Raw genomic sequence first — 13,875 nt, 5'->3', positions numbered from 1 at the left:
AAAAGAAGACATCAAGGGTAGCTTCTACATGGTGAACAGAAACTGTGAAGTATCTACACTTCAATAGTGCAATATTCATAGATGTCTGGCAGGTTTTCTTGTCCAGGAAGTGGTCTTCATTGCTGACCTGCCACATATGGGCAGTCCAGCTCTGGTGCCTGCTGATCTAATGGGATGGGTTTAACAGCATTGGAAAATTGCAGTATATATTGTCCAGGATGTTACCAGGGATGAGAGATAATAGTCATGAGAGTTTCCATATTTTTTGTTAAAACTTGAGAATCTCCAGCTTTAAAAACTGAAAAGGATTTCATGGACATTGAATCATCTGGAGATTGCTGAACTTTGTGGGTGTGTTTTTAAAAAGGTCAACAAAAAGGTTGACCAGTAAACAAGTACTGGAAAACATGTGATTTCAAGTAAACACAGCAGGTGTTCTAACCTGAAGGGACAGATGTTTACAAGGAAATGACAGACCATGATATATGGCTGTCACAGGATTCTTGCTGAACTGTTTTTGGTTTCATTTTGAACTGTTAAAAGCCAGTTGGTTTGACACTAAAGAGAAAGTGGAAGATCTGTATATGGACCAGCATGGAGATCAGAAGTGAAACCAGACAACTGTTACCTCACTTTGAAGAATCCACCCTCTTGAAAAGCAAAAGCCTGTATGATGTTGTACTATTGCCTACTGTATTTTGAAGAAAACCTGAAGGTTTGCAGAAACCCTGCATCATTAAAAGAACTTTGCTTCGACTGTGTGAGAACTGAAACCTTTGTTGCTGCACACTTGCTGTAAGACCTATGTGAAGCCTTCTGTAGTTGAATTTCTTTGAATGCCTACCCAAGCAGACTGTTCATCAACATCGCCTGGAAAGATTCCTAGTGGTAGCCACTTATTCGACTTTGGGACACCTCGCCAAAACAAAGGACTTCCATATCTGCTTCTCTGCAGTCTAAGCTTTTTTTTAATTCCTTCTATTTCTTTGTAACAGCTGTAAACAGAAATCTTTTTTTCCGGGTTAACCAGTTGTGCGTGTGTGAGGGCTTGGCTAAAAAAAAAAAGGGCTTTAATATTTCAATCACATATATATTTACTTAATTATTGGTTAAGACTTGGTTTATAATAAATGGATAATTTTGTTGTTTATTAAAGAAACCTGGTTGGTATGCTTTATTCTGGGGACCAATAGGTATCTAATTGACTGTTTTGCTAAGTAGGAAAATTTATTGATATGCTGTGACCTGTGGAAAAGTGGGACTGAATTTACAGTTCACTCCTCCCACCTCAGTCATAACAACAGACAGTTGAGAAGTTAACTCTTCTTCACTAGAGCCAAGATGATTTAACGGATGACCTGATGGAAATTTTCAAGATGACAAAGGGTTGTGATAAAGTAAATAGTGATAAGTTGATTTTAAGGAAACTACAAAAAAATTCCAACATACCTGGGTCTCCTCTGGCGTGATCCTGCCAGATTCACTGGCGGATCTGGTATTATGCATGACATGCATGATTCGGGATTAAAGTAGCATCGAGATCCGAATGACTTCATCAGGCCTCAACTTTTAAACCCTGGCTGAAAACCTGGCAGTTAAAATGGCAGTGAGTCAAACCCGTTGGGATTGCAACGGGAATCGCCTGAATGTCATTTCAACCCCTCGCATTCAACCTTTATTGTCCAGCTGGTAGGGCTAAAATCAGGTCTTTTCTCTCTAAACAGAAGATCACTTACTCCCTCTCCAGACTATCTCCCCAGGCTAGACTGACAGCAACTTAATAACCAAATGGCTCTGCAGCTTTTGCTATGAGCTGCACACATTGACTGATTACTGCAGATTGGCTGTGAACTGACAATATAATTCTCTAAGACCAAGTCTCTTCCTGCTCCTCCTCACCAAGCTGTCTGTTACAGAGGGTTCCAAGCCAATCAATGAGCCTTCCCTCTGCTCAAAAGGTCTGAGGAATAGTCAATCAAAGTCACTACTCTGGCTCTGTTCTAACCTTTGATCTGTGACCAGGTGACCTATGACAATTCATTCAAAAACTGTAGCAAAAAAACAAATGCCTATATTTGTCATAAACATAGCCATTCATCAGAATTAACTGAAAAGCCACCCTTGACAATGGCTTAAGGCAGGGGTTGGCAACCCGTGGCTCTGGAGTTGCATTGAAGCTCCCAACCTTTATCAGCCGATTCTCAGACAATTCTGCGAAGTTTTAATTGAAGTAAACTGTCAATACTCCGATCTATTTTTTCATAAGAAAGTATTCTGGCTACCAAGAGGAAATGTTTTAGCTCGATTTGCAGCATGTATAGAAAGTTAAGATGTTTTTGTGTGAAAAGAAATGTGGCATAGTGCACTAACAAATCCTGATTGGTTACACAAGTTTTATTTCATGGTTGATATCACCGACCATTAAAATATCCTTCACAGAAAGCGACAAGCACAGCCAACTATAGCCTCCTACTTTCGGAAGAAGTGCTCTTTTTTGAGCAAAAATTGGAAATATTTGCAAAAATATAGGAAGTTGTTTTGGCACTTTTTTCCACTATTTAAAGAATTAAAAAAAAAGAAAAATGTATCAATTAAAAAGATTTCTTTTTAAAAATGCAGTACATAAAATCAAAGAAGCCTTCGTTAGTCGATTTTAAGAATTTAGAGAGATAAAAGAAACACTAAATTTTATATTAAGACCTCGAGTCAGATACAACGCCATTGAACTTTTTAGCAATTACCATGTTATATTCTTATAGGCGCCAGAAAAAGTCAGGCAATTGTCTGTTTACAGCATCAAATAACTGCATAATGTTCTTTAGATTCTTGATCAACAATTTTATCACCTTAAATTTGTGCTTATTCCTTGCCTCCATCTTTTAAAATTTTATCTTTTTTTTGGTCTTGCAGCTCCAAACAGTTTGTACATTGTGCAAATTTCTTAAAAAAGGCTCTTCAGGTAAAAAAGTTTGCTGACCCCTGGCTTAAGGTGTTCATCATTGAATGTGAAAGCTCTATCCAGCTGACACCTGGAACATATTAGTTCGCACTTAGGAATGATACCACAACCAACCTGTTCCACTGTGAAATACCATGCAATCCTGCCAGCCTTAACCAAAGACACAAATGACATTCCTTGCGACTATGGTGTACTGTCCCTCTTCATCGTCTCTGTAACTTTTTGCATGGTCAACTATACCATCCTCCTCCATTACCATTGCTTTACCTCTCTGATCACAGCCAGGGCATCTCTACTAATGGCTTCTCTTCCTACCATTGCAACATCAGCTCTGGAGCCCTCCAAGGATCCATCCTTGGACCCATTCTGCCCCTGATCGACATGCTGGTTCTTGGCAATATTATTCAAAGATGGCATCACCTTTGATGTGTAGGCTGATGAAACCAGCCCCACATTTCCACCAACTCTTCACACCCCTCCACTACCTCTGTGATGTCAGACCATTTGTGTGGCATTCAATCTTAGATGAGCTATAATTTCCTCCAGTTAAACATTGAGAAGACCAAGGCCATCGTCTTTGGCTTGCACCATAAATTCTATACTGTCACCATCAAATCAACAACCTTTCCAAAGCACTCTCTCAGAATGAAAAAAACTGTTTGCAACCTTGGAATCCCATTTGACCCTGAGCTGAGTTTTTGATCCCATACTAGGAATTGTCTGTTTAGTTGGGAAAATTGCAAATGTAACTCCATTATTTAAGAAAGGTAAGAGAGATTTTAGTCTATAAAATCAGAGCCAAGCCATTCAGGAGAGAAGTTAGGAAACACTCCTTCATGATAAGAGTGGTAGAAGTGAGGAACTCTCTCCCACAAAAAGCAGTAGATGCTAGCTCGATTAATAACTTTAAATACAAGATGGTAGATTTTACTAGACAAGGGTATAAAAGGATATGGAGTCAAGGCCAGTGGATGGAGTTAAGATGAAGATCAGCCACGATCTCACTGAAAGGTGGAACAAGCTCGAAGGGCTAATGGCCTACTCCCATTTCTATCATCTCCATCACAAAGACTGCCTACTTTGATTTCCATAACATAACTCCATCCCTATCTGAGCCCATTTATTGCTAAAACACCAAGTCACTTCCAGACTCAACTATTCCAATGCACTCTTGCTTTGCCTCCCAAATTTCACTCCATGTAACCTTCAACACATCCAAAACTATGCTGCCCATAACTAATCTTGCACTAAATCCTGATTACTTAACACACTGGGCCTTGCTGACCTACATTGGCTTCCATTCACTCAGTGCCGCAAACATTGGGTTGGATTTTCTCTCCGGATGCTGGAAACAGAGGTCGGTTCTGTTTCCAGGTCCCAAATCCATCCCCGGGGGGGAAACGGTCACTCACCTGTGATTTTCCCCAGGGCGGCCAATTAATGGGCAGAGGGCAGATTTGCCATTCAATTAAGGATGGAGGGCAGGGTCTCGAAGCTGGAGGCCTTCCGGCTTGAAAGGAGCAGCATGCTGTAATGGAAGATAAGTAAGGAAGAGAGCACTTCAATATGGAGGCACTCTCTCTCCAACTTTATTCAAATCTTCAATTAAAAAATAGATTCAGCAGGACAGCTCCTAGGCTCGAAGAAAATGGCTAGGAGGCTGGATAGAGCTGGGGAACCAGCATGCAGGACAACAGGCAGTATTTTTAGCTCCCACTCCCTTCCACTATCAGCCCTGCCAATGACCAAAATTCCAGCCCTTGAAGTCTTCATCTTTTTTTTAAACCCTCCATGATCTCATTCCTCCCTACCTCCTCCAGCACTACAACACCCCTCCTCACGCCATCCCCATTCTCTGGCTCTGGCCTCTTGTGTATGCCTCCCTCCCCTCAGTTCATCATTGACAGCCGCCCCCTCAACTGCCTAGGCTTCATGCTCCGAAATTCTGACCATAGGCAAAAAAATTACACTTTGTCACAAACTAAATGGTACAACAGGCTCTGTTTGAAGCTCTGTTGCACATAAAACATTTTCTCTCGCACTGATTCCATGATTTCCATAATCAAGGAAATAAAAGTCATTCCATAATCCCAAAGCTAAGGCAGTCTGTTTTAACTGATCAAGTATAAGCTCAAACTCAAGTTTTTGTTACTCAGGATCCTGTGGTCAAAAAAAAAAGTTCGCTAGGTTTCATTTCAGGCAAAGCTCTGACTTTCTGGGCAGAATTTTATAGAGCCCTCGGTGTCGGAAACGGTGGCGGCGGGGAGGTGGGGGAGCATGAAGATTGCTCCGGATGAGGCCCACCACCGACCCCGACCCCATGAGGGCCCGGCCTGATCTCAACGGAGGCGGAGAAGCCTCGTGGCAGCATTCCCGCCGCTCGCGATAGGACCACTATTTAAATAAATTATCTTACCTGATTTGCCGCACCGATCTTCATTCTGGCAGCCGGCAATGCCGCGCCTTCAGCTCCCCGTTAGGGAAATGAGGCGCAACTCCTGTGAGGAGGGGGGAGGAGGTACTTTTACCGGTGCAGGAGTGGGGGAGCGGGGTCAAACTCTTCAGATTGGTTGGGGTGGTGGGAATGGGTTGTGGGTTAAAGTTTCCGAACTTTGGGGGTGGAAGGTCACCTCGTCAAGGTACATATGTTGGGGGGAGCGTGGGCAAGGAATTAAATGTAAGGCTATTGGGGGTGGGAGAGGGGATGGAAAGATTTTTGCTATTACTTTAATTACTGGAAAATGCAATGTCCCTTTAACATTTGAAACGGTCATTTGGGGCTCTAAGCCCTTTAAAAATGGCGCCGGCACCTGCGCAGTGGCGACAGATGCGTTGCCGGGGACGGCTTGCCCACCCCCTCCACCTTATCATGGGGATGGCGGCTGCCCAGACATAAAAATGAGCCGCCGCGATTGGAATCACTGCGTCTCCACGGCATGCACCCAGTGTGTACGGGCCAACATTTTTTCCGCCTACCGCCTACTTTGGCGGCGGGCCTCTAAATTTAGTACAAAGTGGGCATGTTCATTGCAGTGGGAAAATGGGATATATTTTGACTCTTTAAAATGATACAGCACAGAAGAAGGCCATCGTGCCTGTGCAGGCTCCCTGAAAGTGCTATCCAACTAGCCCCATTCTCCTGCACTTTCTCCATATCCCTGTAAACTTTTCCACTTCAAGAATTTATCCAGTTCTCTTTTGAAAGTAATTGTTGAATTTGCTTCCACCACCCTTACAGGCAGCGCATTCCAAATCATAGCAAATCTCTGGGTAAAAAATATTGTCCTCATCTCACCACTGGTTGTTTTGCCAATTAGTTTGAATCGGTGTCCTCTGGTTATCACACTGCTACCACTGGGAAAAGTTCCCCCTGATTTACTCTATCATAAGGCTTCATAATTTCCAATATCTTTATTGAATCTCCCCTTAACTTCCTCTGCTCTAAGGAGAACAGCTAAGGGGTCGCTCCATGTAACTGAAGTTCCGCATTCCTGGCACCATTCTAGTAAATCTCCTCTGCAACCTCTCTAAGGCCTTGACATCCTTCCTAATGTGTGGCACCCAGAATTGGCTACAATTCTTCAGTTGGGGCCTACCCTTTGTTTTATAGTTTGTATAACTTCTGTGCTTTTGCATTCTGTGCCTCTGTTTATAAAACTAAGGATCCTATATGCTTTAACTGCCTTCTGAACTTGTCACCTTCAAAGATTTGTGTACATACATCCAAAGGTCTCACTGTTCCTGCACCCCTTTTGAAATTGCACCATTTAGTTTATATTTGCTTGCAAGCAGACATTAGCTTTTTTTAAACTACTGGTCAATACTTCTGCCTGGTCAAGTTGATATATCAGCTGAAAAATAACTTTTAGGCCATTATATAAAACCCTGAGTTTAGTTGGCACAAGCCAGCATTGTGTTACATTAGATGCTTCCTCCAGTACCCTTATCAACTGCCTATTACAAATTTTAAATTTGGAGGTGAATCAAATTTCCACCTTCACTGAGCAACTGAAGAATGAATCAGCTCAGATTAGCCCTGAAACTTGCTAACTTCTGGAAAGGTGACTGTGGCATCATTCATTTATGATCACCTTTAACAAGCACTCTTCAGTGTTCTGCTCCACATATATTGGAAATTTATCTATCTTTCCTTGTTCTGTGCACCCTACTATATATTTATCCGTGCCTTCTTCATTCTCCCACTCAGAATTTGCTCTGTTACAAAAAAACTTGTAATATCATGACTAGTCATCATTAGTTTTTATTTCCCCGTGGAAAATGGCTTTCCTTCGGATTGCCTCCTTCAGCTGCTAACTAGACATGATGGAAGGCAAGATGTCTCTACGATCAATACCTACATTGCTTTATAATCGGTATTAGCAGCAGAGTGCGATAGATAGTGGTTTGTCTATGCCAGCAATTGTATGCAGAAATAATGGGAAGCATTAAAAAGTAAAATCAAACTATACATCAACTGAAACTTTTACTCAAGTCAGCTCTTAAAATTAGTCACTTACTAACGAAGATTAAATGAGACCTACCGTGAATATCTGCCAACTTTTGCCCCATCCCGTCATAGTAAATCCTTCCACCTTGTGCTGTTGGGAAAAAATAGGTCATGAGAGAACTGGGAGGTGAGCAATAGGAATATGAACCAAGTGGCATATCTTTGAGGACTTCGTGAGGCTTCCAGCAAAACTCCCGAAACCTAGGATGGTCCATGACTTTCTTCTCAATGTCATGAATCGTCAACAAACGCTCTTTCGTGAAGATATTCCTTTCATCATCCCCTCTTGCTAGAAATACAAGCTCCATCCTCCACAGAGCATGTGTCTGGGTGTCTCCGTTAATATACGTGTTTGGATAATTCTTGTGTGGAACGGCCCTTACTCGCCGCACTCTGTATTCGTCATAGCTCTCCTTGGTCACAGAGTGCGAGAACAAGTCTCTTTTCCGCAGCTGAATTCCATCAGGCTCCTGGGCTTCACTTGATCTGTAAATGGCTTTGACATGGGAAGCATCGCCGAACTGCGAAGTATTATTGTGCAGTTTTTGCAGCTCTTCAATGATGAGTTTCTCCAAGGTTGCAGATGTGTACTCGGCCAAATCACGTCTATTCCTCCCCCAAGACCCAAACTGTGATTTTAAAGCAAGGGTCAATGCATCAAAACGCTGCGAGGACACATGGTTACGAATCTCAAAGGCATTGTAGGATATATCTATGTCGAGAGCAGAACAATGCATAAGCATAACAACAGTCAGAATTGTTGGGATCGTGCAACCAATTACTAATATTAAGGCAGTGCAATATGGGTTAGTAAATATCCACCCAACTACTCCCCAAAAGCTTTTAACTTTCAAATCATAGAATAATCTTTTAAAGCTACAGTGGCATTTCTTGCACAGTCTTTCGCCTCTGTAAGAGTTAACCAACATGTCGTCCTCTTCTTCCTCTAGCCACAGGTGCTGCACCAAGGGGTCGTCATCACTTTCCATTTTAGTTTTTGACCTAAGGAAAGGAGGGGGGACGGGGGAAGAGAAGATTTTCAAGCAAAACTGGGAATTTGATGTCAGAGTCTCCTTTTCTTCAGTCAATCTTCCAAGTGGCCAGCCAATTTACAACACCTACAATAGAAAATACAATGCAGTAAAGCTTATGACTTGTAAATGATGGGGCAGAGTGACTCTAAATATTTAAAGTGTTTCAGTATATAATTGAGGCACACTGTATTTAAATATAACTTCTAGTAATCAATCAATCCCCAATTTGGCCTCTACTGATTCTTGGTACAAGTTGGTGCAAAGCATCCTCAACTTTCTCATGGCAATGCTTTTCTGCAAAGTTGAAAAATATGCCAGCTAAACATTTTTTAAACCAACTTTTCAGAATCCATTTGGTATGCAAATACAAAATAGCATATGGTCAACTCCTTGTTTGCCACAGTAGAGGCCAATAGCATGCAACTTAAATTATCTGGAAAACATATACAGCTTGTCTAACTGAAACTAGACAGTGGCTCAAGAGAAAAAGCTAATGGAGTTGCAGGTGGACAAGCTATGTGAAAGGCAGGAATGCAGCACCAGGTGGTTATTCGGATCAATTGGGCAAGCACCAGCAAGAAAATATGTCACAGCCGTAGGCTCTTGATGCCTCCAGCACAACATTATCTGTTCCAGAACTGTCTCTAGCTCTGAAAAACACCCACCATAAAAAAAGAACAATGACGAACATATTCCTGAGTTCCCACTTAAGGCCATCATTACCTTTCATAAAAGATGGTGGGCTGAATTTTCATTCAGGGGTTGGGAACACGGCATAGGTGCTAGTTCTGGGTCCTGACCCTACACGGCGTGTTATAGACACACCCACCGCTATTTTGAAATGAAGAGCCAATTAAAGGCCAGGGAATGGGATTGCCATGCAATCAGAGACAGCAGGCAGCTGCCGATGCTGCAGAACCAATGCAAGTCCCTCCAGCACTCAAAAGTCAGCCCCATCGGCGAAGGTGGAAGCTTCCGATCTGAAGATGGGGAGAGAGGGGGAGAAGCTCAGGTAAGTTTTTTTGATTTTTAAAATGGCCACAGCTGGAGGGATTAATTAAATTAATTTGCAGATAATTGGCTACTCAGTGCTTGTCGACAATTTAACCCCGACACAAACTCTTTGAAAATTGCTTGGGTTCAGGATGATGGTGGGGAACTGGCACGACGGCAGGCAGCACCAAATTGCAGGCCCATCCACCTCTGATCCAGATCCTGACCTCAATTGAAAATTAAGCCCTGCATTTCTCTTCTGCAATCTTTGAAAAAGCCAAGAGGACAGCTTCTATGTGCAATAAATTTCCTTTCAGTTTACAGACATACTATTGTTTCTACCATACAGATCACCTTGTTAAAGTCAAGGAAGGCGCATCACTGATAGATCTGTGGTTTTGAGATACTTAGTCAGGCACCAGTCCTGATTCCTGCTGTGTGCTAAGTGAACTGAGCTCAGCTGAGGTTCTGTTGAGCAGGATACAATAGATTTCCATATTTCTGTCCTAGGAATGCAACAACAAAAGTCATCCAGGGTTTTTGCTGTCTACCGTTACTCTGGAAAGTGCAAGCACATGGCTGTTAAATGGACAGGACTGTTAGCCCATGCATTCTGATGATCTGCCTACCCACTAAATGTTAATGCTTTCAGAGAATTTACTGTGTTATTTCTAGCATTTTCAGTTTTTGTTTCAGGTTTCCAGCATTTGCAGGTTTTTCCTAACATGCATAAAATTCTTACATACAAAGAAAAAGAAAAAAAGCTTTGATTGTTCTACAGGCTGTCAGAAAAATAGATGCGCACAGAGTGCTTCAAAAAAAATCTTTAGTTCACTTTCTCACAGTCCTAGAAAGAGGGAGACAGTTTCACAGTGATGTCTGTCTCCTAAATGGAACAAGCCTTTAACTTAAAATTCCTCAATATTGGGAGAGGTAGACAATGAGACCATTATTTCTGGAGATATGTTATATTTACACTTCCTTGCTGCAAGTCTGCCACAAACCCAACATGGAGGCGCCCTCAGTTGCTTGCATAGAATTCATGAAGTACAGAGGTCTGAAGTTGGTAGGACCATCAGAATGGAGGGAAAACCCCTCCACAGGACTAGTGATGGACTGGGCTGCGGCCTTTTATCCCCATGGCATCGTCATTAGGGCATGGAGCCTCTACATTGTTGCAAAATGGCCCCTAAGTGGGGCGTTAAAAGTTTTCTGGAAAGGTGAATCAACATTGCTGAGAGAAAGCATGCAGGAAGTGGGGAGGAGGTTCAGGTGGTGTAAGCACTGTCTGCTTCTCAGTTTAGGAAGGAGTCAATTCCCGCTCATCCCCCACTCCCAACCTTTGCCGACATTTTCCAAAGCTCTTAATCTCAATCATGGAGTCTACCATGTCTGAGAACAACCCCTGCACATATGAAGTTTTCAGGACCCTGTGCTAAGAATTTCCTCTCCAACAACACCAATGTCTGAAAATTGTGGGCTTTGAACTTAGCTGATTAACCTGACACCAACTCTGGCATGGTTTCCAGGGTCAGTCCATTTTGAATGTTTTTGACCAGTACCCAGTGGTAATCCACTGATTGATTGCCCCCACAATGCCTGCGCTTAGGAATTTGTCAGTATTGGGGGCTGATGGCGGGATTCAGACACCTGCAGCAGTTTAAAGGAGAGAAAGAAAAAAACATTTGCATGAAAGAATGTGATGCAGTAGAGGAGGACACTGATGACTGCTGCATTGATTGCACTCAGTGCTGAAGAGATTTCCATGTTTGAAAATGTTGTGCCTCTCCTAAAATACTGGACACCTGTTCTATTCTGGCATTGATAGAATTCAGTGTTGCCAAAATGATAATCATAGAATGGTTACAGCACAGACGGAGGCCATTTGACCTGTTGTGTCTGTACTGGCCCTCTGCAAGAGCACCTCAGCCAGTCCCACTCCCCCACCATTTCTCCATAGCCATAAAAATGTCCTCTCTTTAGGTACTTATCCAATCCCCTTTTGAAAGCTCCAATTGAATCTGCCTCCACCACACTATCAGACAGTGCATTCCAGATCCTAAACACTCGCTGTGTAAAAAAGTTTTTTCTTATGTCACCTTTTGTTCTTTTACTGTTCATCTTATATCGATGTCCTCTGGTTTTCAACCCTTTCGTCAATGGCAATGGTTTCTCCCTATCTACTATGGCTAGATCCCCATGATTATGACCAACTCTATCAAATCTCTTCTCAAACTTCACTTTTCCAAGAAGAACAGCACCAGCTTCTCCAATCTATCCATATAACTGAAGTTCCTGATCTCTGGAAACATTCTTGTACATCTTTTCTACACCCACTTTAACGTCTTCACATCCTTAATGATGGAAAATATTTTGCATGACATTGGTCCATTATTATTGTCTCATTTAAATGTGTTTGCCTGTGCTTGGATGGGAATTTCCAGAGTCCGGAGCAAAGAAGGGTAGGAATCCTACGTAACAGATCCCCAACCCGATTTCTGCGAGAAAACCGGCAGAAAAGCTGTGAAACAGAGATGTATACGCCTAAAGCTGGTTAGAAGCAAATCAGGTAGACTGCTCTTAATTTTGATAATGAAAACAGAAAGCAATGGAAAACACAGCATGGTGGCAGGCCCCATGAAGCAACAATAACTCCTCCAAGGTAACACCATGGTGGGAGAGGACCACATAGAGACTACCTCTGCCTTCATATTCTTCTCAGTGACTTAACTGTTGAACCTTCAATGGATAAGATCAGCAGAGTGTTTTTGTCACTTAAGGACGCTCAGCAGATCTTTTGGTGCTCTGATGGTCTCTACTACAGGATTACCAGACTTTCCTCCTTTACACGCTCCCTCGTGACTGCAGGAATCATGCGCCCGTACTCAATGTGCTCCGACCCAAGCAGATGGATCAGAGCCAGGGAGGATATAAAGTCTCACCCAACTGAAGGTTCATCTTGAGGTGAAGAATTCCTCTGACATATCTTATCAGCAATCTGTTTCCTGTTTCCTATCTTTTTAAAAAAATAAAACATCTCCAGGCACATGTTCTACTTTCAAATCCTCTGCCTTTTAGCTTAATTGGAATACTTTCATGTGGAACTATGTCAAAGCTTTCTGGAAGTCCAAATAAACAATAACATAGGGTGTCACTGTAACTTTATCAAAGAAATCGAGGTGAATATCTATAGATAGAATCATTCCCTTCTAAATCAATGCTTGATTTGCCAAGATTCTTAGAAAAAATCCAAACACTTAATAATTCCAAGTCTTGATAACAACTTACAGCTTAAAATGTTCAGTTGAAGAGAATGAGCCCTTCAGGTTGAAATAAGAAATGGTTTTCAATTATGGTAAAGCTAACCGGGAGAAACAAAAACTTCCACTTGGTGGAAATGGGCCATAAAATTCTTTTCTCGATTTGAAGTTGATCATTGCTCATCGCCACTGACTGTTCCATTGAACAAAACCACCTAAACACATTAAGTATGTTACAGCAAAAAAAAATGAGCTTTTCATTCTACAGTTGAAACTGTACTTAATCACTAATATTACTGAAAATTCTGGGATAAAATCAAATTAGTCAGGATTTGAATTTTAGTTCCCTGTAGACACCAATTTTTAGATGGCAATCATAACTTTTATTAGAATGAATTTATGCCTTACAAGAATGGAGCAACAACTTGAATAACATCCCACTGCTATGATTTTCTGTTGATAATACTGGCACTTTAACGCAAGCTACAATGTCTCAGGAGACACACATTAAAAAGCTGCAGAAGGCAAGCTAAAATAAATTATGAAGTGGGATGAGCTGATGTAATCCCATCAGAAAAAAGTAATGGCTGAACAATGTATGTAGGGAGTGTTTTGTGGAGCTAGGTACATAATAGTCAAGAAAGCCTACAGCACCAATCTCAATAACGTTCTTGAGTTTTAATCTGTAGTGGCCTTTGGAGAAGCTGGTGCCACTTGCTTTGGGACAAAGGTGTGATTAGGTACCTGAAGCAACAACAAAGTCTTGCATTTATACAAAAGCAAAACACTCTGGGTGCTGGAATCTAAAATAAAAACAGAAAATGCTGGAAAGGCTTAAAACCTATTAAATTTCTAACATTTCCAGTTCTGATGAAACGTCATCGACCTGAAACATGGCTGGGATCTTATCCAGGCGCCAGGGGTATTGACCTCCCACAAAAGTCCTGCGAGAACCCCACATCGCCCTTTCTGTGGGAGGCCGCGAATCTAGTACCAATTAGGTACTTAACTAGATAGTGGCGGGCCTTCCATGGGATTAAGAGCCCTGGTGACAAAAGTCCTGCTCCCTGAAAGCTGCCGGCCAATCATCAGTTGCAGCTCTTTAGCTGAGCAGCGCCACCG

General features: G+C 42.1%; 1 protein-coding gene across 3 annotated transcripts in view; it reads right to left on the bottom strand.

Annotated features, from left to right (window-relative positions):
• Window positions 1-13,875, bottom strand: part of disp3 (dispatched RND transporter family member 3) — a 743,795-nt gene that overhangs the window by 309,105 nt on the left and 420,815 nt on the right. For all 3 annotated transcript variants that reach the window (XM_068017501.1, XM_068017500.1, XM_068017502.1), the window contains one exon: window positions 7,501-8,584. In XM_068017501.1, the coding sequence (XP_067873602.1) occupies window positions 7,501-8,455 (955 nt within the window). In that variant the 5' untranslated portion in view covers window positions 8,456-8,584. The remainder of the gene's footprint in view (window positions 1-7,500; window positions 8,585-13,875) is intronic.

The sequence above is a fragment of the Heterodontus francisci genome, chromosome 37, assembly GCF_036365525.1.
Source record: "Heterodontus francisci isolate sHetFra1 chromosome 37, sHetFra1.hap1, whole genome shotgun sequence".
In the NCBI taxonomy this organism is placed as follows: domain Eukaryota; kingdom Metazoa; phylum Chordata; class Chondrichthyes; order Heterodontiformes; family Heterodontidae; genus Heterodontus; species Heterodontus francisci.
Note: the sequence above shows the minus strand (reverse complement) of the source record. Positions and strands in the feature narration are given on the sequence as shown.